This window comes from Alosa sapidissima, chromosome 11 (genome assembly GCF_018492685.1).
Source record: "Alosa sapidissima isolate fAloSap1 chromosome 11, fAloSap1.pri, whole genome shotgun sequence".
Lineage (NCBI taxonomy): Eukaryota > Metazoa > Chordata > Actinopteri > Clupeiformes > Clupeidae > Alosa > Alosa sapidissima.
This window is the reverse complement of record NC_055967.1, coordinates 19,282,639-19,299,178: the sequence shown is the minus strand read 5'-3', so window position 1 is coordinate 19,299,178 and position 16,540 is coordinate 19,282,639. Positions and strand designations below refer to the sequence as shown.

Genomic DNA, 16,540 nt, shown 5'->3' with positions numbered 1-16,540 from the left:
AAAGTGGGTTGTGGTTGGGTTGGGTTGGGGGGGGGGGGGGCAGGGGAATAGACAGCTGTTCTGCCCGTTGTTCTGACATGGTGATTTTCGGACGTTGGGTCATTGGGGCTGTGTGTCTTAGTAGAAAGCTGTAGTTCCTCCGGTTATAGAGTCTTTACACGTAGAAAAATTTACTCTGAGAAAGAGATGAAAAAAAGAAAAGGATGATTATGACAACAATAATAACAAAGATGATAATGACAACATTGAAATAATAACAATATCAATGAAAAATGATGATTCTGTAATATTATTAAAAGTATATTTCTTGTGCTTTGTAGCTACAGAACATTTTTTCTCTCTCTCTCCCCCTTTTTTAAAAAAAAAGTTTTGCAAGGGTTCTTGCGTTCCACTCTAGAACCGTTCTCACAGACTTACCCATGTTGATGTTGGTAAATTGTACCAAATTTCTTTTTGCCTGTTTCCCCTGCATCACAGTGTCTTTAATGAACCTGAATTACAGTATATGTATCTTTTTTATTATTATGAAGATGTTTTTTTTGTTTTTTTGTTTTTTTTTGGAAAAACCACTTTCAGAGCACGTTCCCTGCCCCCTGGGCTGGTTTGGGTGGGGGGTGTGCACTGCTGTACAGATCCATGCGCTATTTCTCTATCTCTCTCTATTTCTCTCTCTATCTCTCTATCTCGTTTTTGGGGAATTGTACTCAAACACCTTCCAGGTCTGCATAGAAAAGCACAGCTCACACGTCACCCGTAGATTTGGAACGATGTATCTCTCCTGCTCCCACTTCTTGTCCTCTCCCTCTCTCTCTCTCCCTTTCTCAGTTTTGGAATTAAAAAGGAAAAAAGATTACTGTGTATAATGGCATATACCAGTTCAGCTTTAGGTTTCTTTCACCCGTAACCCCCACCCAGGACCCATACCCCCTTTTCTCTCTCTTCCTCTCTCTATCTCTCTCTTTTGTTCTCCTTTGATTTTCTCCCAGTGAATGCTTTTTGTGCTGCTTTTTTCTCCCTCTTCTTTAGTGAATGGTTGTTCTTTCATGTGGGATGTTCGTGCTGGATTTAAAAAAAAAACCAATCGAATGTAGTGTGTACATTAAAAGCCACAGTTTTCATGACTTCAAACTTAGCGCATCCTGACTCCAATTGTTCTTCTCCACCCACATCCTAGCCGCCACTGCTGCCGACCCTTGTGATGCGTACACACTCCCCAGCCTGACCCGGCCTCTTGCCCTTCTTTGAAACATGCTCTTTTGCCTGGCCCTGTTTAATGCGCCCCGGTTTGCCTCTGCGCCCCCCCCCCCTCTCTCCTCACTGCAGGGTTTGAGACTGACTGGTTGCCGCTGGCGTTTATGTGTAACGTGTGCATGAGTATGTTGAGAGAAAGAAAAAAACACTAATAAATCACATGTGGCATTCCTGCCCTTTTCATCCACCGGGGGTGCAGTCCACTTGTTCATTCATCTATCTGACTCTGGGTCCAGGTTTATCCTTGTGTTTTTCAGCTACCTTTTACATTAGTTTATGTGAGGCAGTCTTACACAAGTTCTTGTTCTTAATTTTATCTACCATTATTCATTAATAATAATGTACTGCATATATAATAGCATTTCATTGTAAGATATACTGAAGGGATAAGGTCATGCTTGGGTTCATGTAAGTTGTAGGCATTATATTTTGAATTTATGTTGGATAATGGTGTTATAAAGTGCATTGCAATAAGCACACCACATTTAAAACAGAAACATTTCTATTGTACTGTTTTATTTAACAAACTTAGAAATGTGCGTTTTTATCTGCTCAGTGAGAAACAAGAGTGAGAAGTTAATACTGCACACTGTGAAGCTTTTCTTTTTTGTCAAAAAAACACTGACCATAAATACCATAGACATAGAGGTGAGCAACCAACTCATCATGCGCAAACATACGCTTCTCTCTTTTAACCCTTTTCCTACTCGTTCAGCAGGGTGTCTGTCTGCAGGATTCCTCCTGCCTTGTCGTATTTGGTGGCATATCCCTGTATTTGCTTTACAGCTGTCAGGGGCACTTCTCTGGGTCACAAAACAAACAAACAAACAAACAAACAACTCAGAAACGACTCTGACCCACATCTGGGCCAGAGCAGGGCCAGCTCTGAGTGGGTGGGTGGGTGGAGGGACGGATGGATGAGTGTGTGGGGAGTAGTTGCATAACCAGGAACAGCAGGGCTACAACCAGCCACACCAACACCACCACAGCAACATGAGCCGTCGTCTCGTAATATGTCCATTGTCTCATAATATGTCAGTAATATGATTCCCAGGCCACTACTGAACTGAATCAGCAGCAGGCAGGGCGACTGGTCACAGAGCAGGAGGTGCCGGAGGGCTCATAGACATAGAGGCTGCAATATGTGAAATCTTTCATTCTGTGAACATGACCCATGTGTATAATTTAGTATTTGCGGGCTAAACACACTTAAACATTTTTAGAGATTTGGTGACCCAGTTCCAGCGTGCACACATATGCATTCATTTACATATGATATCATCAACATTCATACTTCTTTGCCTTACATTATGGTTAGTGTATGCAAAATCGGGCAAACGTGAAAATGTATTATTCACACTGTTCCATCTGAGAAAAATTGGATTTTGTCATACATCATATCAAATTATTCGGCTTTTTTTGCCTAATATCGCCCCATTTATTCCAAAAATATAGAACTTCATATAAGACAATCATACACAAATCTGGTCAGTTAGATCTTGTTGAATCAGTCCACACAGATCCAATCGGAGGTTAACAACTAACAAAAGCTACAATCCAAAGTTAACTAACAAAGGCTGTTATCAGGAGCTTGTCATCATGTCCTGTTGGTCCCCTGACAGTGGTTTGGTGAAAGCTAAACAAGTGACCATAGCTCCCTCTATCCTCTGCCCATGTGTGGTATTGGGCCTCTCCTGGGTTAGGACACAGGTTCAGAGGTTCAGACTCCTTATTGGGGTTTTGGCTGGGTGAACAAACTACAGGCTCAGAGCAACTCGTCGTCGGCTCCTAGTGTGCAGAAGAGACGTGCAGCTGAAGGGAAAAGGCACAGGCCCACAGGGGAGTGGCACGGCGCGTCTGCAGCTGGTGACAGGTCCATGTGCTGGAAATAAAGACACTGCTACAGGGTTCCAAAGGGACCAGAGTGTGTTTGTGTGCGAGAGAGAGAGACTGTGTGTGTGTAACGGGTTGTACACCTACAAATAGACAACACTGAGGAATATTATTGACTGAATATGGAGTAAACATACTCTTTAGACATCAAAGAGCTCATCAGTAACTGGAAATATGATAAGCAGTATCCTAAACAAGCTGTGTATGTGTAGGCCTGTGTCTACGTTCCCTCTAACATCCTCCAGTTAATACATGAACCCAGTAACATCAGCGGTCAGGTCCCATAACCTACAACACTGCCTGTGTGTGCGCCAGCTGCTGCAGCTTCCATGCACATTTTGCAGTCCAACAGCACTTCACACAGGTGAGTGAAAAGCACTGTACCCACCGACGTGATCTCCAGGCAGTCTGTGGACGGACTCAAGAACAGATCTGGCATGGGTGCAGCCGATCCAGCGCCACACCTGGGCCAGCTCTGGGCCACAGTCAGCTGCTATGTAGAGCAGTATCAGGTAATTGCTTCTGGATGATGGACTAGGAGTGTGAGGGGTGGGGAAAGGGACTGCTTGTGTAGCCAGAGATGGAGACTAAGTGATCATGTCAGCTCTCCACACCTGAGCCCACTAAAGAGACTTGCACATGAAGCAGTGGCCCAGATGATTCATCATGTGCTGCTCATAGGGAAATGATCCCTACAAACACAGATGACAGGAGAAGAGGGGGGAGAAGAACACTACAAAGCAAATAGCCCTGAATGGAGCAAATTACCAACCACACCGCATAATCTAGTAAACTAGCAAGTGCTCAAGTGAATACACAATTTACATAAATTATGGAAATCTTCGTATGAAACAATTGAACCTCAGCTCCTGTGTTTGGTAATCAGTTGTGTGCAGTGTGAGTGTGCTATAGTGAGAGGGGGGTGGGGTGAGTTTGGGTGGAGTTATCTCTGGGGACTATCTTCGAAAGGGGCGTTGAACAGGGACGCATGCACCTTCAGTCTCTAGCTGTTAGATACAGCAAGGTGAAATGGAGAGAAGGAATAAGGAAAGAGGGGGATGGAGAAGAAAAAAGATGGAGTGGAAAAAAGCAAGGAACGTGGAGGGAGCAGCGAAGCATGGCTGGCAGGAGAACACAGACAGGAGGAGCCTTATGGGAAATGAGGTCTGAGATGGAGATGCAGCTGCTCCCCCTGCAGGTGATGAGAGGCAGTGCGTTTTTTACGGCCTCTCCGCGCCCCTCCCTTTTTAACATCAGCCCACTCCCCTGTGGCCTAACCTGTCAGATCCCCAGAACATAAACATAAATAAAAACACAAACAGAAGAATGGGCGATGAACAACCACACAGTATGCTAATTAACGTGTTAGAATGTGAAGCAAGAGCAGTCTTTGTTTCCTTACAAAGAGGACACACTCATAATTCATTCTGAACCAAGCAAGTAGGAAGCAGTCATCATGTATTTCACAGTGAGATTTTGTAGCAATAGTCTGTATTTTCTTCTACAGCTGTCATAAATATTTAGGATTACAAACAGTGATGTAGGAGAACCACTGTTCTATCCAACCGAATGCTCGAGTAAGAGTAAGAGCAAGAGTAGTGAGTCAAAAGAATGTCCAGGAATGCCCCAAAAATGTTCTCCCTGTTCACTGTCCCCGCAAGCCACTTTACAACACACACACGGAGACACACACACACACAGAGACACACACTCACAACCAGTGTTATTTATAGCACAGCAGCGCCGTCTGCCTGTTGCTAGGAGACGGCCTGCTGCAGAGACCTCCAACAAGCAGCCTTCCCCATCTCATATTCTGGGTGGATACATGAAATTGGTTACAAGGATCCTCTCGCCACTGAGAGATAGATCATCATTTGTGTGTCCTCTGGCAATGTGGACGCTTTCACCAGGACTCCCCAAGGGCTCCATCTGACCTCAATCTTATTGGAATGCGCCCACAACCAAATACATAAACACTGCTTTGCTTAACCCTCTATTCATTTCAATATTTTGCATAGATCATGTAAGTATTAATCAAGAAAGCCTACGATTGTGGGCCTGTGCCTTTGAGTGTGCATGCAGCCAGTGTATGGCAGTAAATATGAAATGTATGCGAGTCCTGCAGCAGCTTTGTGTATTAGGTAACATCAGGAGAGAGATGGGTGTGTCCTGGGGAGGCTTCTCTTACACACTCTCTCTCTCTGCCTCTCTCTCTCTCTGCCTCTCCCTCTCTCTCTGCCTCTCCCTCTCTCTCTGCCTCTCTCTCTCTCTCTGCCTCTCTCTCAGTGCTCACTCAGGCACACATATGCATCCTGGCACGCACACACACACACACACAAACATAAACCCTCTCTGACACACATGCACACACATAACTATATACAAACACAACCACACCCAAAAAACTCTCACACACACATATCCGCACACATACACGAGACACATAAATACTAAGTTTCCCTCTCTCTGTCACACACACACTGACTCGTGCCAATACACACATTAGCATATGCACACACACACATTCTGGCCAATAGTTCTCTTCACTGCTGTTTCCGTTTTCTGGGGAGACTGAGAAACTGAGACTGGGGACAGTTAGGGATAAAGGGTCACTACAGGGCAGAGGGGCATAGCCCTGGGCATAGGCAGTGAAGTGCCCCCTACACCCTGATCCTGGAGTCACACATGTCACCCTGTGAGTGACTGCGGGGTCAAGTGGAAGCTTTCATCACATCCAATCCGTTAAAGGTCAGGACCCAGATTGAAAGCGGCTGGTTGCCATGGGAACCGCCTCCTCCCCTCGTCATCGTGGTTGGTGTCGTTGGGAGAGGAATGATGCCGTGCGCCCATGACTTGGCCCCACTGGGTCTTCAGGTGGCACAGAGGACGACTGTTCACTTCCTCTTTTCACTACCAGCACACGTGGTTCACATTACAACAATTTTACAAATACAGAAAAATCACGAAACTATATACACAATCATACAAAAAAAAATGTGAAAGGAGAAGAGTGACACCATAGGCTGGAACCAGATTCGTTGTGTGTACTGACACACTTGGCTAAATAAAGCTGACTCGGATTCTGGGGACACACACGGTTTTCATTAGAATGCTACTTACTTGGTGTGATGGTCCAACTCACATGGTGTTTCCATGCGCTCTACTGTAAACTCTACACAATTTTCTGTCTGTTGAGGAGGCGATTATGTGGCTTCTCTGTCTCTCTTTTCAGTTCTCTCTCTCTTTCACACACATATACACTGTCTCTGACTACTTCAGGGAATTTCCTTCTTACCTGCACTGGAAAGACAGAGCAAAAAACAATACAGCTGAAAGCTGTTATGTTGCGAGAAGCAAACAATAATGGCCCCCCCTGTGGACCAATTATATTTGTGTGTGTGTGTGTGGAAATGGCAAGAAGTTGGACTCAACACTGGTTGCTTACTTTTGTAAATATTAGTTTGCCTACTATTCATGTGCATCATGTACATGTTTTGCATACATACATTCACATATGCTCCGTGTGTGTGTGTGTGTGTGTGCGTGTCTCAGAAGTGAGGGCAAGCACACTGTTGCCTGTGGCACTTCCAGCTTGTGTGTGTGTGTGTGAGTAAGACAGCGCCTCTTTAAATAAGCCTTGTCATCCTCGATACATCCATCCACAACAGGCTGTTCTAATCTCAGAGGAAGGCATCATAGACCAATCATCCTCCACAGGAAGACCCTCAACACCCATCAGGTTGCCACACAGGAGATGTTGAGCTCCGGTGCCCTCAGGATGTTGTGATGTTGTCTCTGATTGATTTATCTGATTTACAGGAGTTCATCAAACAGCACTGAGAGTGCTAATTGATTGTTAAAACCATTCAATCAAAAAACAAATTACATCTGTGTTTGTAGACTGTAGTCACTTTTTTTAAGCCTTTAAAAGAAGGCTAGGGGGCGCTGTGGCGCAGCAGGCTATTCCATGCACGGGTCCGAGTGCCCACGGGGACCCAGGTTCGAATCTGACCTGCGGTCATTTCCCGATTCCCACCCCATATCTCTCTCCCACTTACTTCCTGTCACTCTTCACTGTCCTATCCAAATAATAGCCCAAAGAATAAACTTTAAAAAATAGAAGGCTTTCTTTGTCTATGTATTGTACATATGTGTATGTGTGTGTCAATATATATATATATATATATATATATATATATATATATATATATATATATATATTGACACACACATACACAGATGATTGATGTATATAAACCTGTTTTTTATTAGATTTTTGATTTTTATTTATTTTGTATGCAATTACAACTAAAGGTATATTTCGACACACATACACATATGTATTAACTTTTTGATCAAATGCACTTCTGGTGATGCATCACCAGAATATCATTGATCATTTGACAAAATGAACATTAAAATATCAACATCGGTCATTATGGACATATATATTAATATAAATATTAGATACCCCCCCCATTTATATATATATATATATATATATATATATATATATATATATATATATATATATATATATATATATATAGGCTATATATATATATGTGTGTGTGAGGGGGTATCTAATCTTTATATTCATATAAATATTAATATAATATGTATGTTAATATAAATATTAATATAATATGTATGTCCATAATGACCGATGCTGATATTTTAATGTTCATTTTGTCAAACGATCAATGATATTCTGTTGATGCATTTCCAGTGCATTTAAACAAAAAGTTAATATTTTAGCGCCCTCTGTTGGATGCCATATGATATAAACAACTTGTTTGCTCAATAGGCTACGCTATTACTGAAATGTATAAGAATTTTAAGCCTATAACTGGAACACTATTCGAATGAAATTTATGTCACAACTGTGTTAGTTGTTAACAATCCAGCTTCATTTGTGTTCAGGTCATCAGTTTAGAGGAAACTGTAGGGCTACTCACATTTTTTTTAGATTTCTTCATACTGTATGTTGACCTATTAGCCTAGTTGTTTACGCTGTCTCAAATTCGTTTCAGTTCTAGTTCAGGTCACAAGTTAACAAGTTAAATAGGCCCAGTGGAAGGCTAGTAGCTTAATCTAGTACGCCTATAAAATAATAATAATAGCCTAATAATAATAATAATAATAATAATAATAATAATAACAATAATAGTCTATTACGTATGGGGCCTGACTTTGTTTATCTGTAGTTCGAGCCAACACTGTTAATGCGCGCTATTATAGGCCACTCATGCCATGGACCATTTACACATTTCCCGCCTGAAGTCTGGCCGTCTGGTCTGGACGCTTGTTGTTATTTAACTCTTTCACGTGGTCCATGGCTGTCCGTCCGTCTCTCCACCCAGACCGACGGACAGTGGAGCCAAATTGGGACCGTCCCGACGTCTGGCCTCGCGCCACCCTACTCTGTTTAGAAGGGCACTCCTCGCGGCACCGGTCCAGACGCTGCAACTGTCATCGTCCCCTTCTGTTTTGGCGGTTGCGTGTAAGTACGGGGGTGTGAAGGCGGGTGTACGGTAACACCATTAATCATTTCGGGCGCTGAGACCCTCTGATTCTCAGTCACTGACGTAGCCCTGTTTGCTTAATAACCTGTATGGCCTATCCTACCCACTATGTTCAGGACGTGCTGTTTCATGGTCCCAGACCCGCTATCAGTTCATATAGGAATGCAGTCCGTTTTGCTTCTGATAGGCTCTCTGTAAGATAACTAACAGTAAAAACAGACATATGGGCTTCTGGGTCAGCCCCTTTGCTGGTCATTGAAACATAAAGCATGTAGGGGCGTTAAAGAGGTAAAGGCATGTAGACATGATTTAGCAAATAGCAAAGACTAAAGAGCTGATTTGTGACACATTCAGATTCTTACATTGTATATATTTCAACATGTTTATGTGCTGTGGCCTACTTCATGCTGTTTGTCTGCGTTCATACCTTCTCAGGTGCTTGAGAATTCTGAGTGAAATGCTGTCAAAAAGAAATCCTTTAAAGTCCTCCCGAAGTCGTTTCAGTTCAGTTCATTCAGCGCCTGAACATAATTTCATAGCCAAAAAACAGCTTGTTTGTCCCTTTTGCCAAATGTTTTGTGTCAGCAGGTCCTGTTATAAGCCTGCTCACTCGGGATTATTAAATATTCAATACAATATGTGAGTACAAAATCTTTCTAATGTGTTTTCAGCCAGCATAGAAATTATGCATAGAGAGACAACACATGAAATATAGAATATTGCATCAGCCAAAGTGTGTTAGTTAGAACTTTCAGGGTTATCTTCTTTTGAAAGAGATAGGAATAGACACCTCACCCACAAATTCACATGCAGAAAATGGGTCTCCAACGGTAACCACAGAACATTTCATTAATTAAAGAGCATTTTGCGGACACACATATCCCATTTAGCCTGAAGCTACAGCTTTTAACACATTTTTATACTGTAGACCTGAAAGAGAAAAAAGAAAAGGTTTAAAAAAAAAAAGCACTTTAAAAAATTCAGGCCTACTCTATCTACACAGCAGCGTGCACAGAGCACAGATGAATAATCAAACAGGCGTAACTTGTTTTCCTAATTTCCTATCATCTGCACAGTTGACATCAGCTGTTCACTGTTGAGGCCTCTGACAGTTTATTCTACAGATCAGCAAGCTCATTAGGTAGAAACAGTCTATGCTTTGTGGGACACTTTGTTTCAATGGAGGCCTGTATGCCGGAATGTTCTAAGACTAAGTTGTCTGGTGATGTGTTAGTGACTTTGATCACATGATGCACACAATGGAAAATGATACTGTATGCAGAGGTGTATGTAAACACATCACATTTAATTATTTAAATATGATGGAAATTATGTAAACACAGTTCCCTATATGTGAAATATCAGAGAACATTTTGGTTTGGTTTTGTGTTGGTCATGTTGGAACATAATCTTGTTTCATATGGACCCTGGCATTGAAGCAGCATCAATGAGAAGGGGGGTAGGTTTGGACCCTAATGTTTTTTTTTGTGACCAACTAAGTTATGGCAAAAATTACCAAAATATTTAAGACAACTGAATATTTTATGATACTGTTGTACATTCGACCTTGAATTCCATTTACTGTAATTGCAAAGTAAACTTCAACATAAGGCGAGCCTTTCTATACCCCTCATGTAAATGATTATAATTCAGTGTGTTGTCACGGTGTCACGAAGCTGTTTCACTATGTATTTAATAAAGATTTCTAATAATTTAACATATATGTATGTGTGTATCTGTGTGTATGTCTGTGTATGATTGAATTACCATCTATACTGAACATCTGAGAGATTTATTTGAGGTATTGTTTCTGTTGTTACTACTACTCAACTACTACTACTACTACTATGAAAATAATAATAATAATAATAATAATAATAATGACGATGATGATGATAATAAATGAGGGATTGTTTTTCTAATATTTAAATCAAACACTATGACAGAAGACCTTTGTGATAATAGGTTACTGCCATTAGTGAGGGACTAGCTGTGTGAAAACATGTCCTCCAAATGCATGCTTTGTTTTCCTCTAACTGCAGCTTCCCCATTCTCTGCCCCTCTCTACACCCCCTCCTACTCTGTGCTGTGTCCTGAGGAAAGTCACAGTTTCAAAATGTCGCCTGTCACAACAATCATGGTCCTCTTTCTTCTATCTTTATCATGGGACGGTGGAGGAACTTCTGTGTGGAACGCACCGACCCTGGTACTCCATGTTGCAATGAATTAGTCTGCCTTCAATCTTCAGGGAACAAGTCAACAAGATGAATTGTGGACTAATGTGTGTGTGTGTGTGTGTGTGTGTGTGTGTGTGTGTGTGTGTGTGTGTGGCGGTGTTTGTCTGGATTTGTAAAGGAGGGAGACTCAGCTAAAGGGAGTAGTTTTGCTCTGAAATGTGTTTGTGTTGAACAGTAAAGGCAGAATGACACTTGAGCACTTGTCCTTGGCAGATATGGACGCAAAGGAATGGAGCAGGCTGTGGAAATGAAAAAAAGTGCCCAAGAACATGGCTGCTATAAACATCTCTAACAGCAGCGCAAATAACAAATACTGAGCCAGTCAGACATATCTTTGACTTTTTTTGACTTTTTATTTGCACTGCTGTTAGAGATGTGTATATATATATATATATACTCAGAAAACAATACCAAACAAAACGATACTTTGGTATTGTTTTAATTGGACACTACTGTATATTGCTAGGCTGGATATGGATTTGGATATTTAAAATGTGTGTAATGGGCCTACTTCTTATTTCGAACCCCTTCATGCATGACTAAAAGCAGAATTGCAATCGCACACTCGAATTTGAATATTTAATAATAAGTCTTATAATAAGTCTTATGGTCTGGCGTAAAAGAAGGCTTCTTGGGCCTAATTCGGTCCATGTCTCAAATTGGTGAAAAGTGTTGGGTACCAACAATTTATCTTGTGGACGCTCTTTTTCTCCCGAGGGGTTTGAGTGGACCGAACGCATGCGTAGCACAGCCCTGTAGTGGAGAGAATTGTGAATGGGGGTGTGGGTGGGGGCACGGGGGGTGTAGTTTGGGTGTACAGTCAGTCAGAAGTCGGACTCAGAGGAGCCAGGAAGTAACACAGCCATGCAGCAGCGCGGATAAAGTCGAGTCTGAGAGCGTCTGTTGTCAGTAGACGGAGACTGAGGGAGGACAATAATCCTGTAATAATAATTATAGCCAAAATAAATACCAAGTCCTCTGCGGCAGCTTAGGGCGAGTGCACAGGGGTTGAGGTAATCTTAAGAAAAGGGGAAAAGAGTACGACTCTGCCCCACAATAACGTAAATATCTCAGGAGCACATTGCCATAGTCTTACTCACTCCATCAGACAGAGAAGACGGAAGGAAATAAGAGCGGGATTCGGGGGAGTTTCTCGAGAACGCATTTCTCTCGCTCGCAGACAAACAAATCAACCGAAAATTGATCACATAACAACATTCAAGATGCCTCGGGTTGTCCCGGACCAGCGGAGTAAATTTGAGAACGAGGAGTTCTTCAGGAAACTCAGCCGGGAGTGCGAGGCAAGTTTGTTAATTTCATTCTTTTCATTAAGTGGCGGAAATGAAGCACCAGTTCATGTCAGTGCGGAGTATTGAAATTGAAGATATTGTCCAACTTACTTATTTTCTATAAGTAAAGTCAAGTTCCTCCGCCATAGAGCTTAGCGTTTTATTTCTGAATTGGAGAATGAAACATGACTAGCGAAGACATGTAAGTTACCAACATTCAAAAGTTGCGAGACTTCCTAGTTGCATGTGAACGGTCCTATTTCGCTTAAAGCATTTCAGTAAGAGTGAATACAAGAGGACGTATCGAGGTTTATCGTATGATATGATACCGTAATTCAGTTAATAAAAAATTAAAAATAGAATTAGGCTCAAGTCATATAAACCATAATTTTTCGGCAAGAAAAGTGGCATCCTTCGCACGCAGTTGCACATGTAATAAGAGTGTTATTTATGCATTTGTAGACTACATAAACAAATTGACTTTATTCAAAGTGTAGCCTACAGACAGTCCTGCAACAACAGAAGCTCTTTTGGGAGAAGTATTTTGGTTATAATATGCCTGTTTAGCCTGGATGCCCTGAATGTACATAATGATTTATGTCGCCTTTCTCATTCAGATCAAATACACCGGTTTCCGAGACAGACCACACGAGGAGAGGCAAGCCAGGTTTCAAAACGCCTGCAGAGACGGACGCTCAGAAGTGGTAAGTACCTGAAGCCTCGACAGGACTGAGAAATTATGGGGATAATCATGAAGATTTGACCTTCGCCATAGCTCCGTATAACAGTGCGTAATTTACCGCATCAGCGCCCAGTTGCCTCAACAGACCCTTATCTGATCACAGTGCGCAAAACAGAGGTAGGCTACCTGCCAGTCACCTGAGAGGCTTTATCATTAACTTGTAAAAATAAATGAACATTGTTTGTTGTCCAGAACCAGACATGTTACGCAAGTCTTCTCCCAAAACCTGCAGACTAGACTTCCTCATTTTGTCGAGTTAAAAAAAAGAGTAGGCCTTCAAAACCGAAATGACAGGCCAATTGAATGTATTGCATATAAAGTAACTTATCAGTTTATATAGACTATTTCATCACACTGGACTAAGCTATATTTGAAGTGTTTATTCTTACAGTTTGTCATGGGACCCTTTGAGTCTTTGAATAATGAGGTTCAAACATGAAATGCAAGTCAGCACTTCGGGCTATTTGAATCTGTCTGTGTGTCTTTCTTTTAATCATCGTTAAGAAGCCTTTTCACAGGCTGTCGTAATGAAGTCGGATGTGTCTAATTTAGCGTCTCGTATAAATACCTCGAGTCTACATGTGACCCGTTTGACGCCATTCCTCTCTTCCAGAGGGACTCTATTTACCCTCAAGCGCGGAATACAAACAAGTACCAATAATATCTCTGCTTATTGTTGCTGAAACCTCCATTTCATTCCTAAGAAATGTGTGGAATTGTGTATTATACTCGTGATATATCTCAGTGATTTGAGAAAATAAAAGTATTTTTTTTTTATACACATAGTTTGATTGAAATATTTTAATTGTTAAAATAATTGTAGGTTTACCTTACCACTGCTATTTCATCCCGGATGACTTCACACTCAGCTTTTAACATTACAGCAATTGTGCAGACTGAGTGAATTCTTCCATTGAAGATTAGTCTATTTTGTGTGTAAATTATCTTGGCATCCTACCCTAAAACAAATCAGGCTGTGTCGGCCTACAACTTGCATTTCAAAGTTGACATATCTTTCTGTTTTATTTTGTATAGAAGGTCAAGTTTTAGAATTAAGGTTTGTTTGAACTAGCCTTTTAATGTCTACCTACTCTTAAAAATAATTAGAAACCACTTTACTTTCTTCATGAACAATGTGTTTGTTATAAAGACTCAGGTCTAGGAGTCAGTTTATAAACGGAAAAAAACATGTGGTTCAGGAGTTTCTATGTCAGACTTAAGTGAAGTGTTTGAAACCACACAAAAAGCAGCATCTGGGAATTAAGATGCATATATGAGTTAAAATGGCCCCTAGATATCTGCTGTGTGTGTGTGTGTGTGTGCGTGTGTGTGCATATCTCTGCTGGTTCTGTATGGTTCCGTCTTGATTTGGGCTACTTGTAACCGCTTTGATTTGAGGCATTTTCCAAGTAAGTCATTTAGATGGGGGTGCAATCAAAGGATATAGACAGATTCCTCAAAAACACTGTATTGATTTTCCTCCCATCTCTCATACTGTTATCTGTCTGTCTGTCATGGACTTATTGCCTATTTCTTTCTGTTTTTCATTCTTTCCCTTTTTCTCTCTCTCTCTCTCTCTCTCTCTCTCTCTCTCTCTCTCTCTCTCTCTCTCTCTCTCTCTCTCTCTCTCTCTCTCTCTCTCTCTCTCTTGCTCTCAAAGCCTGTGCTTAGAAGCCCAGTCTGCCAGCAACGAGTGTTGGTAAAATAAAATCAGATGTGCGTAACTCAATACTTCAAATAGAGAAAATGATGACTTGGGTTTTTTCTTCTTCTCTCTCTTTTCCCTCCCTTTCTCTCCCTCTCTCTCTCTCTCTCTTCTTCTGCTGTTAGCTGTGCCCCAGGCCTCAGGCTCTCCTCTCCTCTCTTCTCCTCTGCTCTGCTCTGATGTGAAGAAGAAATGACGGGGCTGCATAATTTATGGCCGGGCTCTGCTTTCTGATCCTGTTTGTATTGATTTCCCCTCTAAAAGGCTTTCGTGGCGACGGGCACCAATCTCTCCCTGCAGTTCTTCCCCGCCAACCTGCACGGCGAGCAGCGGCAGGCGCCCACCAGAGAGTATGTGGACTTCGAGCGGGAGACGGGGAAGGTAATACCACATGCATACATCATCTGTCCCCTGCTCTGTGTGTGTGTGTGTGTGTGTGTGTGTGTGTGTGTGTGTGTGTGTGTCTCTGTGTGTGTGTCTGTCCCCCTCGCTCACTCTCTTGCTCTCTCTCTCTTTCTCTCGCTCTCTCTCTCTGTCTCTTTTTTTTCCTCTGTCTCTCCATGTCTCTGTCTTTTTTTTCTGTTTGTCCCCTCTCTCTCTCACTCCACCACCCCCCCTCTCCCTCATGTACCCTACTGTTTGTCCTCAGTCCACTTCTGTCCTGATCAGTCTAGCAGCTCTAGCCATCCTCTGAAACACGTCCACACTGGCCCTCAGCCTGTGAAGCCAATGCTGGCTGTGTCTGTTCTGCTCCCCACCAGGGTCTCTTCATGTGTATATGAGACGTCGTATGAGACATCTGTCTATATTTATTTGTCTTTGTCATTTTCTTTTTCTTATTTTATTTCATAAGTATAAGCAGACTGCAGATGTATCACAGTAGCCCAAGGCCTGCAATGCACTTCAGCATTCCTCAATGTTGTGGTGGCACCCTCCGGCTTGCGTAATGATACGTTATTATTTCACGCATCTCAAGGAAAAAGACGGGGGGCTGGAAAGACATCAAAGACTCTCAGAGAAGCGCTCTGAAAAAAATCTCACCCTGTCCTGGATGAAATGTGTCACTTCTCAGATGCCGTATTTCTTGTCCACCCAAACCCATCCATTTAGGATATGTGAGCCTTCTGCCCTTGCGCGTGAGTAGAACTCGGCGTTGTCTCACAGATTTTCACTACAAAAAGAAAAGAAATGCCACCCGCACTTTTCTCTTCAAAAAATGTCTGTCAACTGTTATTTATAAGCCTTTGATTGTGAGACCAGAGGCTTGTTTAGATGCCTTCTCAATGAGTCAGGCTGAATCCTAACCAGACACCATAGAGCGATTTTACCCCCATGTTTTTAAGAATCGCCACCAACCAAGCATGGAAAGAAATCCTGCACTTCCCCATCAGAGAGCCACACCGAGACTATTCACTATTTAAACTGCGACCAGTATCTCTTGCAGTTCAGTGAGATGTGTTGTTGTTGCAGTAAGTTGTGTTTGTTCCAGGCAGTTTTTTTTCGCTGTTGGTGATGTTTTGTTTTTACGCATATTTATACGCAAACACTCCAGAGAGCCTTAACACAGGCTCATCGTTTGGCTGCTGTGCTCTGCTCTACGCAGCATGGCGATGTCGGAGGCGCTCTTCACGGACACTGCCTCTGTGAGATGCGCTCATTAAAAATGCATCTGTGTGAAAATCGATGGACCTCTCGGCCCAGGGCTGACGGACTAATCTTTGGCCGTTAATTATTTAAAAAGGCGTGACGGCAAGATGTCAGCCTCGCAGAGCACTTTACAGATGAGGCGCTGAGCGGATCACACAGGCCAGGGCTTACTGGTAATTGTATACCAAAACCTCCCCTCCCTCTCTCTCTCTCTCTCTCTCTCTCTCTCTCTCTCTCTCTCTCTCTCTCTC

General features: G+C 42.3%; 1 protein-coding gene across 3 annotated transcripts in view; it reads left to right on the top strand.

The window, feature by feature from the left end:
- The first annotated feature begins 11,744 nt into the window (after positions 1–11,744).
- cbfb (core-binding factor subunit beta) overlaps positions 11,745–16,540 on the top strand; it is a 37,457-nt gene continuing 32,661 nt past the window's right edge. For all 3 annotated transcript variants that reach the window (XM_042109943.1, XM_042109941.1, XM_042109942.1), the window contains exons 1-3: positions 11,745–12,207; positions 12,813–12,899; positions 14,907–15,023. In XM_042109943.1, coding sequence (XP_041965877.1) covers positions 12,130–12,207; positions 12,813–12,899; positions 14,907–15,023 — 282 coding nt within the window. In that variant the 5' untranslated portion in view covers positions 11,745–12,129. The remainder of the gene's footprint in view (positions 12,208–12,812; positions 12,900–14,906; positions 15,024–16,540) is intronic.